The sequence below is a fragment of the Prionailurus bengalensis genome, chromosome E2, assembly GCF_016509475.1.
Source record: "Prionailurus bengalensis isolate Pbe53 chromosome E2, Fcat_Pben_1.1_paternal_pri, whole genome shotgun sequence".
Classification (NCBI taxonomy): Eukaryota; Metazoa; Chordata; class Mammalia; order Carnivora; family Felidae; genus Prionailurus; species Prionailurus bengalensis.
In genome coordinates, this window is record NC_057352.1 from 49284184 (window position 1) to 49308049 (window position 23866).

General features: G+C 42.5%; 1 protein-coding gene across 2 annotated transcripts; it reads right to left on the bottom strand.

Moving 5' to 3' along the window:
* Positions 1 to 978: 978 nt before the first annotated feature.
* Positions 979 to 23522, bottom strand: DDX19A (DEAD-box helicase 19A). 2 transcript variants are annotated; one of them, XM_043599647.1, is made up of 12 exons: positions 23341 to 23522; positions 17658 to 17706; positions 15060 to 15110; positions 13686 to 13821; positions 11237 to 11329; positions 9546 to 9648; positions 8830 to 8944; positions 4530 to 4707; positions 3912 to 4149; positions 3198 to 3360; positions 2520 to 2711; positions 979 to 2133 (listed from the first exon to the last, which is right to left on the bottom strand). In XM_043599647.1, exons 1-12 carry the CDS (start codon positions 23395 to 23397, stop codon positions 2072 to 2074), a joined length of 1437 nt encoding a protein of 478 aa, XP_043455582.1. In that variant the 5' UTR covers positions 23398 to 23522; the 3' UTR covers positions 979 to 2071. The 2 variants fall into 2 exon arrangements, with proteins under 2 accessions (XP_043455582.1, XP_043455584.1); XM_043599649.1 differs by lacking the exons at positions 15060 to 15110; positions 17658 to 17706; positions 23341 to 23522 and adding an exon at positions 13328 to 13388 and having other exon boundaries at positions 13686 to 13799.
* Between the last annotated feature and the right edge of the window lie 344 nt (positions 23523 to 23866).

Sequence of the window (23866 nt, forward strand, 5' to 3'; positions counted from 1 at the left end):
AAATTTGTAAAAATTGAGAATATAGAGGATTGGCAAGCAGGTAAGAACATAGAGGTGTTTTTAGATCACTGCAACAATGTAAGTTGGTAAAAACTTTTCGGCAGGGGACATCGGGAAGGTATTAAAATTTTAAATGTCCCCACTCTCTGACCCAGCAACTGTACTTCCAGGAATAGGTCCTCCAGCGACTTTCACAGGGCAGAGGTGAGCGAGGCTGGGCACTGTGGCACCGTGGGCAGCACAGTACAGTGGAACCTGGCCATGCCTGTCACTAGAGAACCCATGAAATAAATGCTGGGGCGGCTAATGCTCAATGACGCCATCATCCAAAGAGACATAGATCTGCGTGCTGCACGTGTCACATGTCCAACATACCGGTAAGTGAAGTGGTAGGTTGCACAAGAGCCTGAATAGAATGTTCACATTTTTGTACAAGAGAAGTGAATATGTGGCGCCTGGGTGGCTCAGTTGGTTAAGCGTCCAACTCTTGATTTTGGCTAAGGTCATGATCTTATGGCTCGTGGGACTGAGCCCGCATAGCACAGAGCCTGCTTGGGATTCTTTCTCTCTCACCCACCCCCCCCTCACTTGCACTCAGACTCTCTTTTAAATAAACATTAAAAAAAAAAAAAAAAGATGGGGCGCCTGAGTGGTTCAGTCAGTTAAGTGTCCGACTTTGGCCTAGGTCATGATCTCACGGTTCGTGGGTTCAAGCCCTGCAATGGGATCTCTGCTGACAGTTCAGAGCCTGGAGCCTGCTTTGGATTCTGTGTCTTCCTTTCTCTTTGCCCCTCTCCTGCTCACGCTCTCTCAAAAATAAATAAACGTTAAAAAAAAATTTTTTTTAAGTGGATATGCAAACAGAAGGAAATATATCAAATGTTCACCAAAATGCTAGCAATGGTTGTCCCAGAGAGGTGGAGACAGAGAGCACTTGTACTTTATATATGTGTGTACACACACACACACACACACACACCTTTTTTAATGAGCATATATTAGTCTAATAAGCAGAAAAATACAAATAAAAACAAATCATGATTAGTAAAGCCTTTCATAATTACTTTAAAATTTCTTAACATAATGATGGGTATAACTCGAATTCCTCTGTCCTTATTCATATAGGTGATGTATGAATTAAAGTAACCAATAGGTCCAGTATTATGGATAAAGAAAGAGCAGAGTTTTAACTTGGTCATAACTTCCTTTCCAAATTCTCCTGCTCATCTCCAGGCACGGTGTGACACCCACCGATAAGAATCAACTCACTTGGCCAGGTGCGTGTCAGAAACGCACCTGGTCTCCCCTGGCTGCCATGACTGACTCCCAGTGCCTGAGCAGACACAGCAACCACAGGAAAGGGAAGTCCCAGATTCTCACAGGATTCGTCTACCCTTGCCAGACCAAGTCCTCTGAAGATTCGCTGATTTCCATGTCTCTCTCCAAATCGGAGGTTTACAATGTGCTCACCCAGAGAGAAGCAGGGACATCCTCTGGTACTGAGAACAGGGGTAAAAGGGGTCAGCCAGAACATCTCTGGATTTAGGAGAAGGAAGATGGCCTCAAGGGCAGGAGACATTGGTGGCAGGTCTCCGGTCAGGGACAGAGAAGGGAGAGCGCTCCCAGGTCTCCCTGCTGCTGCTCCCCACACTCCATCCATGCAGTGGGGCTCCCATGCCTGTGCTGCTGAGCCTCTCCTGCACCTACATCGACCATTTCTTCAGAGACTGGAAATGGGTCCTAACACCCCACAACAAAACAAGCAGGGGACCCTAGGCTCAGCCATTACCAACAGCAACCAGATTATTATAAAGATGGGGAAAACCATAGCATAAAAGGGCAGAGGTGGGGGGAGGACTAAATTTTCCAAAATGTAAAATTTTCCTTCTACCTTCCCCAATCATTTGCACAATTTTTGTCTAGTCCAAACGTAATTTAAAATGAGGTAGGTAGTTTCTCTCTCCTCTGCCTCCTCTTCTTTGTGGCGACTGTCGAGGCCTGTGCCGTGAAAGCACCAGTCTCCCGTGCAGGGGGAGCACCAGGGGTGGGCACTGGTGACTGACGGAGCTTCTCAGTTGGCTATTTTCTCAATCTCATCCAAATCATCTGTGTCCAATCTTTCTATTTTCTTATCTGGGGAAAAAAAGAGAATTCACAGAGACATCAACACGGGGCTATCATGAACACACACACCTAGGGAAGGGACAGCACAGCAGGGAGGGAGGAGGCAGACAGGTTTCTGTCCCCATGCCAAGCCTCTGGCCACAGCAAACTTTCATGAAACCCCACGGGCTCCTGGTGCCTGAGCACGGGACAGAGCCCTAGGCCCTTCAAGCCTGGCCAAGGGGGCACTGTTGTTCGAGTTCCTGACCCGAACTCACCAGGTGTGCTCTTCGAGAACTTCCATATTGTAGGAAAGGAGGGGAATGTGACAAGGACAAAGGCCTCTCGAGGAGGCCCCAGGAGAACCTGCCCCTCTAAGGAAAGGGCCCTGGCAGGGGACACTCCCAGGCACTCACTAAAATGCTCCTGGATTCTGTTCAGGATGTTCATGCTGTGCTTGCTGTCGACCATGTTCACTGCCAGGCCCCTCTTGCCAAAGCGGCCCGTGCGCCCGATCCGGTGCAGGTAGGTCTCGTTGTCCGGGTTCCCATCCTTGTCCACGGGAAGGTCAAAGTTGATGACGACAGATACCTGTTCAACATCAATACCTGCACGAAAGAGGGGTGGAGTCAGGACGGGAAACAAAAACCACCACCCACCAGGCGAGGCTGCCACACGCCAGCATCAGGTGGAGGAAGAGTCTGGGGCAGGCCAGCTCTGGGATTCGGGGACCGGGGGCACGCAGCAGAATCCAGAGGGAAAAACAGAACTCTGGCAGGTGCTAACAAAATTATGACATCGCCAGAAGAGCCTCTGCTAGATACAAGAATCTGGAGATGCGGCCGAAACTTCACTAGGGGCCCCCAGGAGAGCAGGCACCATTCACTCGAAACCAGTCACTGCCTGTTTCCTTCCACCACATCAGGACTCCTGGCTTCTGTGAAAGTTCTCATCTGCTGGGGGAATCCAGCCTCTCCCAGAAAACAAAGTCAGCACCAACCCCAGCTGGACTCCCCCAAACCATCGGAGCGTCCCGTACGGGAGCCCTGCTCTCGCCATCCGGAGCCAGGCGAACAGGCACATTCTCTGCTCACCGCGGGCACACACGTTGGTGGTCACCAGCACCTTCTCTTTGCCCTCTCGGAAGCGCTCGATCACCGCAGCCCTCTGCTCCACCATCATCTCGCCGCTCAGCAGAGCCACCTGGTGGCCCTCTTTGGAGAGCTCTGCTGCCAGCCAACTAGCCGTTTTGCGGGTCTGGAGTGAAAAGAATGGTTTTAAATGGAGATACCTGGAAAAATAAAAACAAAAACAAACCTGCAAAAAAGTGGCTTGTTTCCATTAAAATACGTGAAAGCCTGCTGAGTTCAGCCACCAGGGTAGGCTTACCAATTTTACAAAGACAATTTTAGCCATGTGAATTTTTTTTGGATGAATTACTTAAATCATCTTAGTGTTCAGCTACGAAGAGTGTGGTAGGAGCCAATATCTTCATTCTCAAATAGTCTATATTCTTAATGTTATATAATCATTTCGTTGGATGTTATCTGGAGTTTTTCCCAAGGTATGTCTAAGAGGTGGGACCAAAGAAAAGTTCAATTCTTCACAGTCTTTCCCTCATAACTCATTATAGTCTGAGGAGAATATGCCCTGGGGCAGGTGGAGGTGCTTCATCATTTCCTTTCTGGCCACACAGAGGACACCCAGTCCTCCTCAGCACTGAGGTGGAGCTGGCTGAAGGGAGGGCCAGGCACACCCTCCAGTGGAGCTCCTCCCCCGGCAGGCCTGCTGCTGCCACTGCTACTCACGTGGCAGAAGATCATGGCCTGAGCAATGGTGATGGCCCCGTAGAGGTTACACAAGGCCTGGAACTTCTCATCTCTGTTATTGCACAGGACGTAATACTGCTTGATGGTGTCCAACGTCTCCTCCTCACGCTTCAGTTTGATAATGTTTGGGTCTGGGACCACTTTCTGGGCAAATTTCCATACAGAGTCTTCAAAGGTGGCAGAGAAAAGCAGCATCTGGCAGTTCCTGGGCAGCATCCTGCAAGGGAAGACCCAGGTATGTGGCATGACCCCGAGTCTTTCCCTGGAAGGAACAGAAGACGGCCACCCCAGGCTTGGATGCTCTACACGCCGGGGAAAGAGGCAAAAGGGGGGAGGAGAACAGCAGGGAGGAGGCAAGAGCAGCCATGGGGCAGGGAGGGGGCTGGTGTTAGATTCCCTAAGTCTCCTTCCTCAACCCGTGATCAGTGCTGGCGAGCAAATGGCCCATCCAAAAAATGCTCCTGGAGGTCCTAAAAGCAAATAACCTAGATGGAGAAAGAAGAGGAGTTAAATACAGCAGGAGGAAACACAGTGAACAAGAAGATCTTTACTTGCAAGTCAGAAGACAGACGTTCCTCTTGGCTCAAGAGTTCCTACCTCTGGATGCGGATGCTCTGGTCTTGGTGGCCCTGAGTAGCTATCATCACATCAGCCTCATCCAGAACAAACACCTTGATCTTCTTAGGGTCAATGAACTTGAGCTTGGCGCACCAGTCCAGAACAGTCCCAGGGGTGCCAATGACAATGTGTTCACTGATCTTCTGACCTCTTTCCACTGTGAGACAAGATGTTTTCCGTGGGTATTTCCATGGCAAAACCAGCTTTGGAAATCAAAGCCTTGCCCATCCTTTCAGAGTTTGTAAAACTAGTTAATTCCAGATGTCAAAACACACAGGATTGTTATCCAAAAGTCTTGGGTTCTTCTACTGTAAAGCAGGCACAGTGGCACCTATCTAACTGCATTGTGCTCAGGATTAAATCCCATGCAGTGACCCCTCAGTGTCATTTCTCATTCCTACTTCCTCCTGATTCAGCGTTGTCCCCCTCATTCCCCTCAACATTTCATATCATGCATTCACTCATGATCACAGATTTTCTCTTAAATTGGTAGTTGTGACTACCAGGATCCTGGCCCAATGAGTTTTGTTTCATGAGACATTCTGACATGTAGATAGTGTCCCTAAGTACAAATTCTCTGACTCAGAAAACACATTACTTTCAAATTATAGCTGGTGGAAGTTGAAACCAGTACAACCATCTATCAAAATTGCTAATGCAGAGCCTGTGACCAGTATTTCCACTATTAGGAATTAATCCTGTATGTGTATTAACATGTGAAATAACATATATGCAAGGATATATACACCTCAAAAAGTAACTAATTAAGCAAAATATGATACACCCAATGGATGTTGCCAATCCAAGTATAAAACTGCTTAGGAACTGATAGGGAACAATCTCCAAAATACATTATTAAATGTGAAAAAAATTTACAGAGCAGTTTGTATAACACGAGGCAAAAAAGAATACATGTAATTAATGTACATGTGTGTGAGTACATATTTATACACATACACTTACATACACACTGTGTACCTGCAGCCACATCTCTGGTGTGCCACATGAGAAACTAGTTAGTACTGAGTCCCTAAATTTAGGAAGAAGAACTAGGTGGTTGGGGGGGGATGAGACAAAGTTTCAACCACATATCCTTTCAGTTTAACACATGTGAATGTGTTAACTATTTTAAAAGCAAAATTTAGGGGTGCCTGGGTGGCTTAGTCAGTTAAGCATCTGACTCTTGATCTCAGCTCAGGTCTTGATCTCGGGGTCGTGAGTTCAAGACCCATACTGGGCTCCGCACTGGGTGTGAAGCCTACTTAAAAAAAAATAAATAAATAAGTAAAAACAAAAACAAAATTTACAACTCGAGAAAGGACTTTCATTAGAGATGCATCAATTGGTGAGCCTGAGTGGCTCAGTCAGTTAAGCGTCCAACTCTTTATTTCGGCTCAGGTCATAATCTCATGATTCTGGAGATTGAGCCCATGTACGGTTCTGTACTGACAGTACAGAGCTTGCTTGGGAGTCTCTCCCTCTGCTACTCCCCGCCCTCCCAGTACAATCTCTCTCTCTCTGTCAAAATAAATAAACTTAAAAAAGAAAATTTATCAATTATCTAATTATACATTGGAAGAATTTTGAATTAACTGAAACACATTGTAGTTCTCAATGTCCATTGCTTGAGAGTCAAAATTGAACCTTTAAAAAATAATACATTAAATATAATTAATATATTAATCCTTCACACACAATGAAGTCCCAGGTTATTTACAAAGCACTCTAAAGAAGATGTACGTTGTCACAATATTGTGGTATGCTTTACTTCAACGTACCCACCAGTTTGAAGCATCAAATAAACACACAAAAATAATCAACCTAATAATTTCTGGATAAAGTAGTTTTGCTGCATGTTGAACCATGATGGTTTTCTCCAGGAAAAGCTCTTTTGTGATTATGTGGTGAGCTGAACTAGCCATTTCTCTCTGTTAACTGACAAACCAGAAAAAATGAAGTTGGGAATTTGATATACACTTTCTTGAAGATGAACAGAGTCTGTCTCTTCAATGAAAACAATCCACTGTATCTGCTGCCACAGTAACATTTAAGCTTTCAAGAGAAAATGATTATTAGAGTTTTGGAACACTTGTATGCGCCACTAAGTTTGAGTTTCTTGATGTGTATAAATTCCTCTGATGAATTTGGTGGTAATATTAGTGCAGGTAATTTAAAGTCTATATAACAAAATGTCTCAACATTTGGAAGATCAGTGTTACCCAGGTATTTTTTTTCAATTTTTCTAACGTTTATTTATTTTTGAGAAAGAGAGACAGAGTTCAAGTGGGGTAGTCAGAGAGAGAGGCAGACACAGAATCTGAAGCAGACTCCAGGCTCTGAGCTGTCAGCACAGAGCCCGATGCAGGGCTCGAACCCATGAACTGCGAGATCATGACCTGAGTCGAAATCAGACGCTTAACCAACTGAGCCACCCAAGTGCCCCCAAATAACCAAGGTATTTTAATGTAACAGTATGAAAAATTCAGTAGTATGATTTCAGATTCCACATTGGAACTAACTCTTAAGTAATTACCACTTGTTAAGTTTTGGTGTCACATCCAAAAAAGAGTATCTAAAATTATCTGAAAGGCCAGACTTTCTTCATATTCTTCTAAAGTAAGTATTTTCAGAAATTTCTCAAAAAAAAAAAAAGAAATTTCTCAATTTTAGCTTCTACTATGGCAAATATCGAAAGATAAAACCTGTATAAATAAAAATGCTTTGGGATCCTCAGTAATGTTTAAGAGTATAAGAAACCAACAAGTTTGAGAACCACTGTTCCAGGCACTTACAAACTGCTGGGTCAAAGGAATGTCTGTCTTTAGTTTTTCTTTTAAAAAAAAGTTTTTTTTAAACGTTTATTCATTTTTGAGAGACAGAGAGAGACAGAGTATGAGTGGGGAAGGGGCAGAGAGAGAGGGAGACACAGAATCTGAAGCAGGCTCCAGGCTCTGAGCTGTCAGCACAGGGGCTTGAACTCACAAACGGCAAGATCATGAGCCAAAGTCGGATGCTCAACTGACTGAGCCACCCAGGTGCCCCTGTTTTTAGTTTTTCTAAGTAATGCCAAACTGCTTCCAGAAAGTAACTGTACCAATGTAAACTCCCCACCAGAAGTGTATGGGCATTCTAGTTTGGTTTTTGTGGTTTTTTAAATTTATTTTGAGAGAGAGAGGGAAAGAGCATTAGTGAGCTCTCAAGTGGAGGAGGCGGGGAGAGAGAGAGAATCCCAAGCAGGCTCCTCACTGTTAGTGCGGAGCCCAGTACAGGGCTCAATCCCACAAGCCGTGAGATCATGACCTGAGCTGAAATCAATAGCTGGACGCTCAACCAACTGAGCCACCCAGGTGCCCCGGGGCATGCCAGTTCTTGTTCGTCTGCATCAACACTTGGCATTGTCAGACTTCATTTTTGCCCATCTGGGAAGCACAGAGTGGTTTTAGGTTTACGTTTCCCTGATGACAAACGAGGCTTATCATCTCATATTTACTGGCTGTCTGAATTCCCTTCTTTTGTGCAGTGTCTGTTCAACTGGGCCTCTTCTGTCCATTTTCCTATTAGACTGCCTACTTTTTTCTTACTGAATTACAGTTTTATATACTCTGTTAACTTCCTTTTTAAGTAGGCGTCATGCCCAGCGTGGAGCCTAATGTGGGGCTTGAACTCATGATCCTGAGATCAAGACCTTGAGTGATACCAAGAGTCGGACACTGAACCAAGCGAGCTAACTAGGCACTCCCTACTCTGATAACTTCCTAACGACCATGTTCTACCTGCCCCTCCTCACCATTTTAGTCCATACTCTCTACACTACATACCATAGAACACATGGGAGAAATAATTGGTGGAAGGATTTCTGGTTTCGATAAGACCAAGTTATGTGGTCTTATCTGCTCCTAGTTTACTCTTACTAAAGCTGGGCTTGTTTTGAAACAAAGGGATATGACCCCAACCTGCCATCCTAGACCTACTAATCCCTTGTTAATAAGCAGCTTCCAGAACTCTGAATGCTGAATTCAAAACCCTGTTATCTTAGGGAAGAACGACAGACTTTAAGAACTCCATGACCCATACAAAGATTTTTTTTAACAACTCTAAATCTTTTAAGAGTAGAAAGGACTGTTAAATAACAAGTTTAAAACAGATTTGCTGAAAGTAATGCAGTGGGCCCTAAGGTCAATTGAACCAGAAAGTTTAATGTCATCATCACATCTTCAAAATTCAAACACCCAACTACCCTATCCTGCTCACTGCTTAGGTTTCACCCCTTTATACTCACATTTATTGCCTCGAACAGCATAAGCAAGCTTTAGTTCCGGATGAAATTTGCCCATCTGCTCAATCACTTTTCCCGTTTGAAGTGCCAACTCATATGTTGGGGAGAGGCACAAACACTGAACAAGGAAATCATAAAGGTTGAGTTTAAGAGAGTCTTTTAGTAAAAGACAACAGGTGCTAATGCAACAAATATGCTTATATTATTATCACTTTTTAAAAAATGTTTTATCTATGAGAGAGAGAGAGAGAGAGAGAGAGAGAGAGAGGCAGAGAGAGAATCCCAAGCTGACTCCATGCTGTCAGCACAGAGCCCAGCTCGGGCCTCGATCTCATGAACTGTGAGATCACGACCCGAACCAAAATCAAGAGTTAATGGTTAACTGACTGAGCCACCCAGTCACCCCTGATCTTACTACCAGCTAAAAAGGCAGGGAACCACATCCTCTCCAACCAGGCCCACTTTTCAGCTATAGACCCAAGCCTTCACCAGGGAGCCCTGGCTGGGTGAATGCCTTCAGAAGCCACTGTTTAAAGCTGCTGTTTCTGAATGAACTCTTCCTAGAGGCCTAGTACATGAACCTGCTCTGCCAGATCCACAGTGTGAGGCCCAGGAAACGTTCAGATCCCTTAAGGGGTGCCCTCACTAACCGCCCACCAGATAGCACTGTCTTTCCCAGGGCAGGCAAGCCAGGGCCCTCAGGATCCCCCAACCCTCACCTGGGGGTATCTCTCTGCTGGTTCCACTCGGCTGAGCATGGCCAGGACGAAGGCGGCTGTTTTACCAGTACCTGACTGAGACTGAGCAATCAGGTTCTGTGGGCTGGATCAGGAACAGAAAGGAAAATAATATTGGTTAAACACAATAAAGTACCAGAATGTTCTTTCTGGATGGTAGGAATACAGAATATTCTTCCTTTAATCCAAGTTTTCTGCATTGAGGACAATGATAAATTTTTTATATGATGTTTAAAAACTGCTTAAATATTAAGGGAAAAAATGATTCTTTTAGATGGGTTTATACCAAGAATCCTCACTCTAGACTCCAGCACAGCCAGGGTGCCCTAGTTTTGTACCCCAGGGGCCACATGGAAATTAACACTGCAGAGTAAAATCTGTGCCAAGGAAAATCCCTGAAGACATTTTCTGCCAAGCTGTAATGTGTCTCCAGCACTCGGCTCCCCATGTGTTTCCTTTTCTTTTTTTTTTTCTAATAATGTTTATTTTTGAGAAAGTGTGAGCATAAGCAGGGGAGAGTCAGAGAGAGAAGGAGACATAGAATCTGAAGATTCGAAGCACACTCCAGGATGTCAGCACAGAGGCCAGTGCAGGGCTTGAACCCACGAACTGTGGGATCATGACCTGAGCTGTAGTTGTAGGCTTAACCAACTGGGCCACCCAGGCGCCCCTCCCCTTTTCCCTTCTTTATGAAAATCCAAGACACCAAGTCAGGCAGATGCTTTAGAGGGAACTTTCACATTTTACTTCCTGTAACTCAGTCATGGAAATAGGTGGAATTTTTTGTCATTAAGCAAGAAAAATAATAGAATTGAATGGGAAATGTTGCTCCATAAAGTAGGATACCAATTATCTACAGTTTAAAATATGTAAACAACTCTTAGATTCTTAGGAATGTGTAGATATGTAGTAAAAGTATAAAGAAATGTAAGAGAATGATGACCTGTTTCAGGATGACATTACTTGGGTTGGGGAAGGGGATGTGAATGCAGAGGGGTGCATGGGGGCTTCCACTGTCAACTAGATTTCTTGACAAGATAGGGTTACAGATGTTCTTGACACCTTTTTTTGCAAGTTCCAAAAATTTCATACTAAAAAAAAATTTTTTTTTAACATTTATTCACTTTTGAGAGACAGAGACAGAGCACAAGTGGGGGAGGGGCAGAGAAAGAGGGAGATACAGAATCTGAAACAGGCTCCAGGCTCTGAACTGTCAGCACAGAGCCCAACACAAGGCTTGAACTCATGAACTGCTAGATCATGACCTGAGCTGAAGTCAGATGCTTAACCAGCTGAGCCACCCAGGTGCCCCCAAAATTTCCTATTTTTAAAAAACTCTGTTTTAAAAAATGCACAGAATAACATTAGCTTTATCTGTTTTTCATTTATTTTAAAGATTTTTATTTATTTTTTAAGTAACCCCTACAAACCAATGCGGGTTTGAACCCACACCACCAACTGAGCTAGCCAGGTGCCCCCATTAGTTTTTACTGCTAAGTGGGAAAGGCAGAAGCTGTACCAAATTCCATCTGACTCTCTGTACTTGCTCAAGCTGTTTCCCTGAGGAAAACATGCTGTCCCAAATGTCCCATCTTGTTCTCAAGAACAGTAAGTTATTGGTATAGGACGTTAAACCAAATTCTGAAGAGGTGCACTGGGATCTGCATACTCACGGCTCAGCAAGCATCATGGGTAATGCATTCTCTTGTATCTTGGAGGGTCGATTGAAGCCCATGGCATAGACTCCCTGGAGAAGCTGTGGTTTCCTAGGAGGCCAGGGAGAGAAAGGATCGTTTCCTAGTTCAAATTGTTTTAAAGGCCTAAATCTCTTTCCCTATATCTAGCAAAGAGTAACGCTTCCTATCTCTGTCAGACATATCTTCCTAGGCCTTAAAAAATATTATCTAAAATGAAACCAAACCATCATCCTTCTCTCCTCAGTCTTAATCTACAACTATTAGACAATTCATAGAATACAGACAAGTTTTCTTTCTTGGAGAAATTCATGCTTTCAGCAGACCCCCACAAATATGATTGGTCTTGGATGGCAAATGTTCCCTGGATACTGCAAGAGTGGAATTTATTAATTTGTATAAATTGTACAATTTGCATAAAATGAATTATAAAAGGCGTACCTAAAAATAAACACTGCTTAACTGTATCACTAAGATATAGAAGTCCCTTTAGAAAACAAGATTCACGTTTAATTTCTTGGTGCAGATGTTAAAATGAACCACAGTCATTTTGTATTCCATGGTCCTTCCAAAGCCAGCTATACAAACACTCAGGACAATCAAGAGGTAAGAGAATTGATTTAGCCAGTTTCTGGTAAAGAGGAGTGTTCAATCACCTGTACTGAACTTCACGAATGCTCATATTTGGTTATTATGTTTAGTCAAAATCAAGCATAGGAAAGCACCAGCTTATATAAGTAGCTACACAACAAATACAAATTAAAGTTGCTTTTTCATTGCATTTACAATAACCTCTCTGTTACCTCTACCACCGACAGGGTGTTCGACAAAAATCCCACCACACTATTTGTAAAGAAGAGCCAAACCAAGTCAAGCCTTCTGTTCTCTGAGCCTTCCCTGGAGTTAACAGGCTCTCTAAAAGGCACATTCGTCTGGCATATGTTGGTTCTCAGACACAATGACATGTGAAAGCATAATCTTTGGTGTCTTCTGTTTAGAAGAAAAGGCTATGAAGCTCAACAGATTGTGATTTGGTTGCTACGGAAACAAAGTCACAACTGAATGAAGATCCAAATGATCCAAGAGCTTCCAGCGGTTCATTATTTTCCTTTTATTTTGCAGAATAATTCAAAATTTTTAAGTACAAAACAAATATATTATATTAGGCAACTTAGGTTTTATTTTTTGTTTCTTCTAGCCAACAACTACTAAATCAGAGAGAGCTTGATTTTTCAGAAAGGACAATTCTTCACTGGTCAGACTGAGAGCACAAGTCCTTTAAATGAAAGGGGGTTTAAAAACCATCTATACTTGGGGAAGCAAAACTGTCACTTCAGGAAACAAAAGAGCACATCTAGCCGTCCTGATATAGTTTACGAATAGAAGCAGAGATGGCAGAATTGCTGAATGAAGCCCCCAATGGGAGAAATACAGAAAGAAAAGAATAATTTCCTGAAAACATTAAAAAACAACAACGCTTTAAAAAACTTGTTCTTAACTGTTACTTCATTAATGACTTGATTTGGTTTAAGTTAGCTCTTATATTTTAAGTGTCTCTTATTCTAAAGCAGTGGTAACAGTTGGCAGGAATGTGGCCCCTATTGGCCCACGGTGGGCATATTAAAGATTTTGCTGATAAAGGTAATTCCACCACTTTGTTATTCACCAGCTGCTTTCTGTCTATGATTCAGGTCCTGGCAGGCAGCAAGAACGGTGGTTATGACTTGTGTTACTCATAACACCCAGCACAGTACCAGGTACATAAACCAATGATTCATAAACATTTCTTTACTAATATATTGAAGTAAACAAAAAAATTGGTATGACTTCCATAATTCTGCTTTTAAAATAAAGTGATATTGGAAGTCATTCTTAGCACAATGACATGAATATGCTCCCTTACAGCTTAATTCTGGGTTCTGGATTGGTTTTGGTTTTGCATTCTGGAATACTGAAGACTGCTTTCCACTGTAGGTACTGGAAATCCTGCAAAGGCTCTTTTGATCGATTATATAAAAGCAGATAAACTGTTCTTAACCGTAAACCCTATAGTCTAACAAAAGGGCTTACCTAATAAGAAATGTTCCTGACATCCAGAAATCACCTGTCAGCCAATATTTTATTGAAAGTTCTAAGAGCATAAAAGAAAAAAGACTTTCAGCTATGATGAATAAATCTGTGGCATTTAAAAATCCCTCCCAAGAGGAGGAGAACTGGGTAGCCAAGAGACAAGGGTGGGAGGGAAACCGTCACTGTAAACTGTTTCATACTTTCTGACTTTTGAGTCATGTGAATTATCAAAGAAGCAAATACATTAAGATTCTTAAAAATAAAAGTAAAAAGTAAAATTCCCCAAAGATCTTGGAAATGCTAAGTTTTACAAAGGAGGGCCTGACAAGGAGCAGCTGTTCAAAGAACAAATACTCACAGCCGAAGCTCCTCAAAGGACTTCACAGAGTAGAGCGGGGAACTTGGGTCCCGCTGCAGGACTTCCACTTGGTTCGTGTTATCGACAAGGTTGCTTCTGATCAGCTTGTTGAGTAAAGACTGGGCAGCTCTGTCCTCTGTCCGGAAGAAACCAGCAGATTGTCTTCACGCTCGTTTGGCAAACTCACCCTCGTGAAATCTCTCTCCCCATCTCTGCACCGGCACCCAGGCGGCCAGGCTTGGCTGGAGAACAACAGTCACTCCCACCGATCTCCCTTTAGAACAGTGACTGGGAAACCCAAAAGGGCTAAGCTGCCCTATTCGTCTTCATGCTTCTATTCTCCACTCATTCACTCTTCTCAGACCTCCACTTCTACCTCCTCCTCTCTTTTCAAACTTCTAATCCCTCACATCCTCACTCACCTGATGACCTCTCGTCTTCCTTCACAGAAAAGTACCAGTGATCAGAAACACTTCCCCATTCTGTCGTGACATTCCTATACATCTACCTGCATGTGCGCCCATGTTCTCTACATTCCCTTTGGTAACCTGGGATGAACAGCCTGTGCTCCTAAGGATAACCCCTCCACTGGTACGACAGGTCCCAGCCCCTCTTGCCCACAAGGATATTTCTCCTGACGCTGACTCTGTTTTGCGTGATCAGTTTCCTGCTCCACTGGAACATTCCCACCAGCATGTGAACACGTTGTAACATTTTTTTTTTTTTTTAATGTTTATTCATTTTTGAGAGCAAGAGTGAGAAAGGGACTGGGGGAGGGGCAAAGAGAGAGGGAGACACAGAATCTGAAGCAGGCTCTAGGCTGTTAGCACAGAGCCCGGCGCTGGGCTCTAACTTACAAATCACAAGATCATGATCTGAGCAGAAGTTGGACCCTTAACCAACTGAGCCACCCAGGTGGCCCCAATATTTATATCTTCTTAATCAACTTATTACTTATATTTAACTACCTACTTCTGAAATACTTCCTTCTTCTGGTTTCTGGATACCACCCTCTTGAGAGCACCTGGGTGGCTCAGCCGGTTAAGGGTCCGATTCCTGGCTTCAGCTCAAGTCATGATCTCATGGTCCACGAGATTGAGCTCCGCATCAAGCTCTGCGCTGACAGTGCAGAGCCTGCTTGGGATTCTCTCTCTCTCTCTGCCCCTCCCTCACTTGCTCTCTCTCTCTCAAAATAAATTAAAAAAAAAAAAATGGATACCACTCTCTTTCATTCTCCTTCTACCTCACTGACTGCTTCTTCTCAATCTCCTTTGTAATTCCTCCTCATCTCCTTGATCCAGTGCCTCTGGCTCCAGGAGGGCAAATCTTGGGTCATATTCTATTTCTTGCTACAAAGTTTTAAAGAGAAATTACCTTTCTCTTCTTCATCTGTTTTCTCTGCAGCGGCACTGGTTTTAATAACACCTACAAAAGAAAACAGTTATCATAGTAAGAAAGGCAAATTTCAAACCCACCCAAAAGGTGTGACAACATAAAAACTAAATCTTAGGTGATCAAAATGTAAATATTTGGCATTTCTTTATGTTTAATGGGTTTTTATTCCTAGAAAGCACACAAGAAAATTTCAACTTTCTAGGAATGTTGGCTGACTTCACAGTGGATCAGAATATGTCACCTCTGATTTGCTTATCCTATTTTAAAATATACTATTATATTAGCAAACACAATCATACATAAGAAAACAGGTATTAAAAATTAAAAGCAAGAGGGGCGCCCGGGTGGCTCAGTCAGTTGAGCGTCCGACTTCAACTCAGGTCATGAACTCGCGGTTTGTGAGTTTGAGCCCTGCATCAGGGTCTGTGCTGACAGCTCAGAGCCTGGAGCCTGCTTCGGATTCGGTGTCTCCCTCTCTCTCTGCCCCTCCCCTGCTCATGCTCTGTCTCTCTCTGTCTCTCATAAATAAATAAATGTTAAAATTTTTTTAAATAAAAAAATAAAAGCAAGAGGTAAAATGTTCACTTTTGGTGGATTACAGGATTGTAAACCTGCAGGATTAAGTATCAACTTAAAAACGATTATAGGGGCGCCTGGGTGGCTCAGTCTGTTAAGCATCCAACTCTTGATTTTGGCTCGGGTCATGATCCCAGGGTTGCGGAATTGAGCCCTGCTCAGCATGGAGCCTGCTTGGGATTCTCATTCTCTCTCATTCTCTCTCTCTCTCCCTCCCTCCCCCTCCCTCTTTCCCCCTCTTCCTCTCTCTCCCTCTGTCCCTCTCCCTCACTCGTGTTCTCTCTCTCTCAAAACAAAACCAAAAACAAAAAAAAAAACCCTTACAAAATAACATATCTTAGCGAAAAACAAAAAAACTAGGTACAAAATAAATAGAAATCAGTAGTTTTCATAAATACAGACATATAATTGAAAAGTTCCCATTTATAACAGCAACTAAAATGATGAAATACTTCACCAAGAAATAAAATTAATAAAATCAAATAAATATGCAAGATTTAAATGAAGAAAACTTTAAAACACTAATAAAATAATGCAAAGAGTATAGCTAAAATTCCAATAGATCAATTAAAGTGGAATTCTAAGGTATTCAATTAGCCTAAAAGAAGGCAGCAAAAGAAAGGAAGAGAAACTATGAGACAAACAAATCAAATAGTAAAACTACTTAAGTAAACCTACCATGTCAACAATTATATTAAATGTAGATGGATAAGAAAAATAAATAAAAGGCATCCAATTCAAAGGAAGAAAACTGTCAATATTTACAGAAGACATGATATATATAAAAAACCCAAAGATGCCATCAAAAAACTGTTGGCACTAATAAATGAATTTAGTCAAGTTGCAGAATACAAAATCAATGCACAAAATCTGGTGTGTTTCTATACACTAATAATGAACTATCTGAAAGAGAAATTAAGAAAATAATCCTATTTACAACTGCATTAAAAAGAATTAAATACCTACGAATAAATTTACCAAGGAGGTAGAAGACATGTATACTGAACATCATAAGACATTATTGAAAGCAACTGAAAACACAAATAGGAAGGTTTTCCTTGCTCATGGATTGGAAGGGTACTGTTAAAATGTCCATTATTACCAAAAACACGAATCAATGCACTCCCTGTGAAAATCCCAACAGCATTCTTCACAGAAATAGAACAATTTTAAAATTTGTACAGAACCACAAAAGACCCCGAACAGCCAAAGCAATCTTGAGAAAGAAAAACAAAGCTGGAGGCATCATGCTCCCCGACTTCAAACTAGATTACAAAACTGTATAATTAAAACAGTATGGTACTTGCATTAACAACAGACACATAAATCGATGGAACAGAACAGAGAGCTCAGAAATAGACCCACACATATTTGGTCAATTAATTTATGACAAAGGACCCAAGAATATACAACAGAGAAAGGACAGTCTCTTTAATAAATGGTATTGGGAAAACGGGACAGCCACGTGTAAAAGAACAGAACTGGACCGCTATCTTAACCATACACAAAAATTAACTCAAAATGGATTAAAGACTTGAATGTAAGATCTAAAGCCTTCAGAAGGAAGGCTGACACTTGGTCTCAGACTTCTGGCCTCAAGAACTAGGAGACAGTAAACTTCGGTTGTTTAAACCACTCAGTTTGTGATACTTGGCATGTCAGCCTACCAAACTAATAAAGACAGAGAGTGAGAACTGGGTAAATGACAGTCCAGAACAGAAAGGAAGCCTTTCACCTGTTTAATACTTTGAGTTTTAACCCAGATTAACTTTTCAGAAATTAAATACAAAGTTTAAAGAAACACATCAAGCGAACAGTGGCAGGAGTTAGAGACTAGATAAACTCTGGAAAACTAATGTATCCTCTTCAGTAACGAAACTGAATTTACTGGCTCTCAAATACCGTACTGTCATTCGCCAAATACTATGCTATATGAAAACTCCTTTTCACACTGCAGCTACTACTGCAAAGCAGAAGAGCTAATAGTTACAAGTGACTCACCATTGGTATCTGGTTTGACTTTTTCTTCCTTGATTTGCAAATTACTCATCTGAATGGGAATAAAAGGAAACAGAGTTAAGCAGAGGACCCAAAAGAAGTCCCTTAGCCAAGAGAAGTTCCCTAGTGAAAGTCCAGCAGAACTAGTTCAGCACCTTTACTCAGGGAGTTATCCTGCTCAAGCAGGAGTCCTAAAAGCTTGGGTGAAGACATCATTTGGGGCAACTTCAAGAACCTCAAAAAGGAGAGTGGGGTGGACTAAACATAGTAGTTGGGGGGAAAAGTTTGACAACAGTCTCAAACCTCTAATTTTCTTCCAACTTATGCTTTCTAGAACATCTAACCTTCATTAAATGCCTTTGATAGCCTATCAATGGCAAACACACAGTTCCCTTGCAGATACACTGAAGAACAACACTATCCAGGGGCGCCTGGGTGGCTCAGTTGGTTAAGTGTCTGCCTCTCAATTTCGATTTCGGCTGAGATCATAATCCCACAGGTGAGTTCAAGCCCCACACTGGGGTCCGCGCTGACAGTATGGGGCCTGCTTGGGATTCTATCTTTCCCTCTCTCTGTGTCCTCCCCTGAGCTCTGTCCTCTCTCTTTCAAAAATATGTAAACTTAAAAAAAAAAAAGTATCATCTAAGTATTTCAACTTTGTTGTTAGTCACGAAACCCACACTGTATTCATGCAACACTAAGCAAATAAATTACAGCCTTCTTTCTTGTCTTATCAACCACCTCCACTACAAGTTAGGTAAAAAAAAGTTATTTATTATGATCAAAGAACAAACTCATGTTCCTGATTTAAAATATTTCAGGAGGCGCCTGGGTGGCTCAGTCGGTTAAGCATCCGACTTAGGTTCAGGTCATGATCTCACGGTTTGTGAGTTCAAACACCACGTTGTCGGGCTCTGTGCTGACAGCTCAGAGCCTGGAGCCTGCTTCAGATTCTGCGTCTCCCTCTCTCTCTGCCTCTGTCCTGCTCATACTCTGTCTCTGTCTCTCAAAAAGTGAATAAACGTTAAAAAAAAATTTTTTTTAATTTATCAGAAACTTGAACACAGGTTTTTTATTGATTTTGGCCACTAGTCCTGGTCAATGCAAACTTGCTTATAAGTTGCAAATTAAAGTGCAAGCAGAACAGTAATTTATACATTCATAATGAAGTCTCCAATCTCATGGGAATTATTTTCCCATGTTCAAAGTGTTGGTAAGAGTAAGGGTGTGACACAGAAGTGGTATTATAAAGGTGTGTTGTCAGGTTCTAAGGAGTACCCCAAATCAAGCCCTAGACCCCAAGCCCTATCCCCAACAAGATCCCTGAACTGATGCAATCATTCATTATCCTTATAATGACCACCAGTGTTTCCTGAGGGCATTGAGAACCATTTCTTCCACCATTCTCCCTCCCCTCAACTGACCCTGCTCATGGTCTTTGGAAGTCCACCCTCACACTGTAGGAATATTTATCTGATCTCTTTAGAAACCAGGTCGTCCAGAGAAAAACATACTACTGGAGGTGGACACCCTTTCCCTGAAGGCTAAGAGGAATGTTGGTACCTAACAGAAGGTATTTCATACTAGAACTTATCCACTGATTAACCTCATTTTTAGGCTGAATACACAGGGATTCACAGAAGAAGACTACTCTTGGGATGGGCTGAAAAACACAAATAAAACAGTCCAGAGTCCCCAATCCAACCAAGTTGATTAGAGTGGTCTCAAAGCCTGACTGATGAGAAAGAAAACAATAACCAAATCTAATGTACTATAATTTGACAAAGAGATGTGGTAACAAAAGATGACATGCTTAGGAGATAGTCAGATCTATGAATTTGTCAGGATTTATTCAGCTGCATTCAAGGGTAAAACTACCTGCAGACTAGTATTCCTGTCTTGAGAGGTAACTCCATCATGGGAAAGAGGCAGGCCAAATGACTCCCATTCTCCTTCATTCTGAATTCATCTTCACCAAGGAACCTTCCAATTATTAATCATGCATCCAACAGAAGGCACTGTCCCTGACCCTGGACACAGGCTTTCAGTTATGATAGAAGCATCCCTTCCTTATCCAAATTAACAGTAGTTCCTGGGGGCACCTGGGTGGCTCAGTTGATTAAGCATCTGACTTCAGCTCAGGTCATGATCTCGCAGTTCATAGGTTCAGGCCCTGCGTGGGATTCTGACAGCTCGGAGCCTGGAGCCTGTTTCAGATTCTGTATCTCCCCCTCTCTCTGCCCTTCCCCCACTGGCACTCTGGCTCTCAAAAATAGATAAAAAAGTGTTAAAAAAAAAAAAAAAAAAAGAGTAGCTCCTGAAGGGTGGCCAACCTTCCATCAATCCCAGAGTCCCTGATCTGTGGAGGGGTGAACTCTCTGGCACTCAAAGACACTTCAGAAAGGCTTCAAGATCTACCTCTATGACAATTCTAATTGCAAAAGGGTCAAATTATGTCTCCAAAAGATTCTTAGGGTTGCCTTTGGTTTTTTGGTTTTGGCTGATCAGGGGAAGAGAAAGAAAGATATTAAACTGGTCATACAACCAAAAGAGGCAGCAAAGGAAGCCATTTGTGTTGGAAGAGATGACAGTAACAAATGAACTGGCATCAGGTCCTTTCTACTAATTCAAACTCTCAGAATCTTTTATTAGGGCTGCTAAAATTGCATCCAAACTAAACTCCCTGACATACCCCTCTTTCCCCTCCAAAACCAATTTTGTATGCAAGGAAGACTCTGAAGACACACCTTTGCTCACATAAGCGTAAACCAAACAAAAGTCCTGTGTGTAAATATAAGATCTTTGTCTTTGTGTTTTCTCTGTCCTCGTCTCTGTCATTTCCATTTACTACCTGTACACTTGAGAGCACAGCCATATGATAACCTAATACTATGAATTAGTTATTAAACTAAGATACACAAGACTACATGGAAATTAAAAAAAAGGGGGGGGGTGGAGGAGGGTCTTCCCCAGCTATCAGGAAGCAATATTTTCACACATTTATTTACATCAGCCTTCTGAGAAGTAGAGTGGTTAAAACCAGATGCCAAGTATGTTTAGGTCTATATGTACAATATTCATAATATCACAGCTAGATTAGAGTCATAGGTTTAAAAAAAATTTGAGGGGTGCCTGGGTGGCTCAGGTGGTTAAACGTCCGACTCTCAATTTTGGCTCAGGTCTGTGCCAAGTGTGGAGCCTGCTTGGGATTCTCTCTTCCTCTCTCTCTGCGCACCCCTCCCCACACACTGCTCACACTCTCTCTCAAAATAATAAACATTAAAAAAAAAATTGAAAACAATTCTCAGTAACTATCTTTTAGAAAAGATCTCATGTGAAGCAGTGGATTTTAAATGCTACGGTGCCAGAAACTCATCCTTTGTAATACTCTGATTTCTTTGTGGATAATAGCCAGTTTTATTTATTGTTAACACTTTATTTTATTTTTTAATGTTTACTTATTTTGAGAGGGAGAGGGAGAGTGCGAGCCAGGAGGGGCAGAGAGAAAGAGGGAGAGAATCTCAAGCAGGCTCCACACTGTCAGCACAGGGCGTGACATGGGACTCAGTCTCATGAACCATGAGACTACGACCTGAGCCAAAATCAAAAGTCCGACACACAACCCACAGAGCCACCCAGGTGCCCCTATAATGAGCTTCATTGCTTGCCCTGATTCTTCTTCTGAAGTCCAATGCCACAATTCCAAATGTGAGATACATGCTCTGCAGAAAACAGTTAACACAGTTAACAGTTTCCTATCCTTAGAAAAACCAGCTCGCAAGGTTGGCCCCTGGTTGGCCCCTGGGAACTTGGACTTCAAAAGGGTTCCCACCATTCCCAGAACTGCTGAGGGGTTTGCTATACCTAAATTGTAAAAACATGTGATTTACGTTAAACATCTGCTTTCCTTCTGTAAGTCTGGAATTTTGGTACATGCTAAGCAGAGGGTGACTTTGTGACAACTCTCCAATAAGAACCCTAAGAACTGAGTCTCTAATGAGCTTCCCTGACAATACTTCACATGTGTTGTTACAATTAGCTGGTATAGGACTTTAATTAAGCTGTGTGTAAATCCACCAGGAGAGGTGTAATAAATCAGAGCTGAGAGTACAGTTATGTGCTGAGTCCTATGAGTTCTCGCAGGAAATCACTGAACCTAGACAATTCCTGGGGACTCACAACACAGGTACTTACCAAGATGTCCTCCTTGTCTAAAATTCAGAGACCTCCAAATCAAATCTGCCCATCTTCCCTCTTCTCTAGTCCTGTTATTAGCATTTTACTAATACCACCTCTGGGATGCCGCCTGCAAACAACAACCTTTGCCTTTTTCCTAAATCCCGCACATTATATCGCCACAATTATCTCTTAAATCCATCTCTTCATCATCACTTCCACCACCCAACAACATATGCCCTTCTCTGGACTATTACAGTAACTTCCACACTGACTGCCTTTCCTGTAGACATCACTAACATTCTATGTGTTCAATAAATCTTGCCAGCTCTCAGATCTAATTTTGTCAGTATCCTGAAAAATCCCCAAACCGACTAAGAAAAGTCTCTCCTCTTGAAGTTCTCAGTTGAGGTTGCAAAGTACACTCTATATTTTCTGTACAGCTTCTATTACAACCCATACACTTAAGCTGCAGCAAAAACGAGTTCTGATTCTTGCTCTCTAGACAAGTTCAGCACTTTTGTGCATTTTCTCCTGAAATGTTATTCACCTCTACCTTACATGACTCATTCTCTATTATCCATTTGAAACTTCTCCACAAGCAATTTCTTATTCCCTATTCATAAACGTCCTCTCTCTTTTCAGACATTACTTACCACATTATTCTTACCATTTTCACAGCATTTCCCACATTCTCACCTTCCCAACTAGACTGTAAAGATTCATCCTGTATTCCACTGGATTTAGACCACAATATTTGCTGACAAACTCACAATCTTCCCAAGGCAATCAAGGATGACTGCAGAAGAAATGTTAACTTAAGCATTAAAAAGTTACATAAGACTTCCAGACGACCAGACAAAACTATTAAAATCAATAGTGAATTATCACTAAACAAACCTACGGTTACATATAAGAACAGAAATCCAGTTTACACTAATTACCTTACAATTGAATAGATCTTCATTTATAAAAGAACCAGGATATGAAACTAAATATCCCTTTTAAACATCAACGAAACAATTTGTAGTCCCTCCCGCCAACATTTGCAGTAGACTAAAACACGAAATCTAAACCTGAATCTGTTATCCAGCAAAAAGCTACCAAATGCCAGCCACGTTAAGAAAAATCCAAAAACAAACAAACAAACAAACAAAAAAGGGTTTAGCACCGATTCATCCGGAAAACAGATCAAAGAGAGAATCAGCATCTAAATTTTCCTGTGTCTACAATCCCCAGTGAGGAAGTGCAATACAAGGAAAGAAAACATACAGAGCGGGAACAAATTTGCTACAGGACAAAAAAGTCTTTAACTGGCCCAGATGAATAGAACAAGTTTGACACTGGTCTCTATCGCCCTAGGCGCAAATCAGGGCCACGGGATTCACCGCCGCAAAGTCTAGGGAGGTGTGGGCCACAACCCTTCCCAACCCGGGCAGCTCCCGGGGCTCGAATCAGGATCGGCTCGGGCCCCTGCTACGTTCGCCCCGCGAGAGCTGAAGCCACTGACCGACTTGACAGCCGCTTCCTGCTCGTCCACTGCCAGGGCCCACGAGTCGGTGGCCATGATGCGGGGAGCAGGGAGGCTGACTTCGGAAAAAATTCACCGCACCGCGCGCCAACACCTGCCCGGAGTCCACTATCTCCGCAAGAACCGCCCCCACGCGGAGCGGAAGCGGCGGTGCCAAAAGTGACGTCAGTTCCCGCCCGGCGCAAGACGTCACTATTCTGCGCCGCGCCGGTCGTGCGCCGACGTGCGTCTCCTTCGGACTTTCCAGGAGCAGTCTCGTGCTTTCTTGAAATCCCTAATCTCTGCGAAGTCAAACTCTTAGTCCTCATTTTATTGCCTTACTTCACACTGAAGTAACCCAAGTTTTATTTTAAGCCCGTCACATGTCTCAGTGAATTCTAAAGCTTTACACAAAGGTAAGTCCCGTGAAGGTGCTGTAGATGCCAGTTTCTGCATGTTAACAATGCGATAACGTGTAAGAAAACAAAACGACAGCAATTGCCCTTGGACCCCCATAATTCAACCA

Bases quoted from the DNA above. Each gene is read 5' to 3' on its own strand.
- DDX19A (XM_043599647.1), bottom strand. From the start codon at position 23,397: ATGGCCACCGACTCGTGGGCCCTGGCAGTGGACGAGCAGGAAGCGGCT. The intron at 15,111-17,657 runs GTGAGTCACTTG...TTTCTTTTGTAG, and splicing joins AGTCAAACCAGATACCAATG to GTGTTATTAAAACCAGTGCC. The intron at 13,822-15,059 runs GTAATTTCTCTT...TCTTCCGGACAG, and splicing joins AACAGATGAAGAAGAGAAAG to AGGACAGAGCTGCCCAGTCT.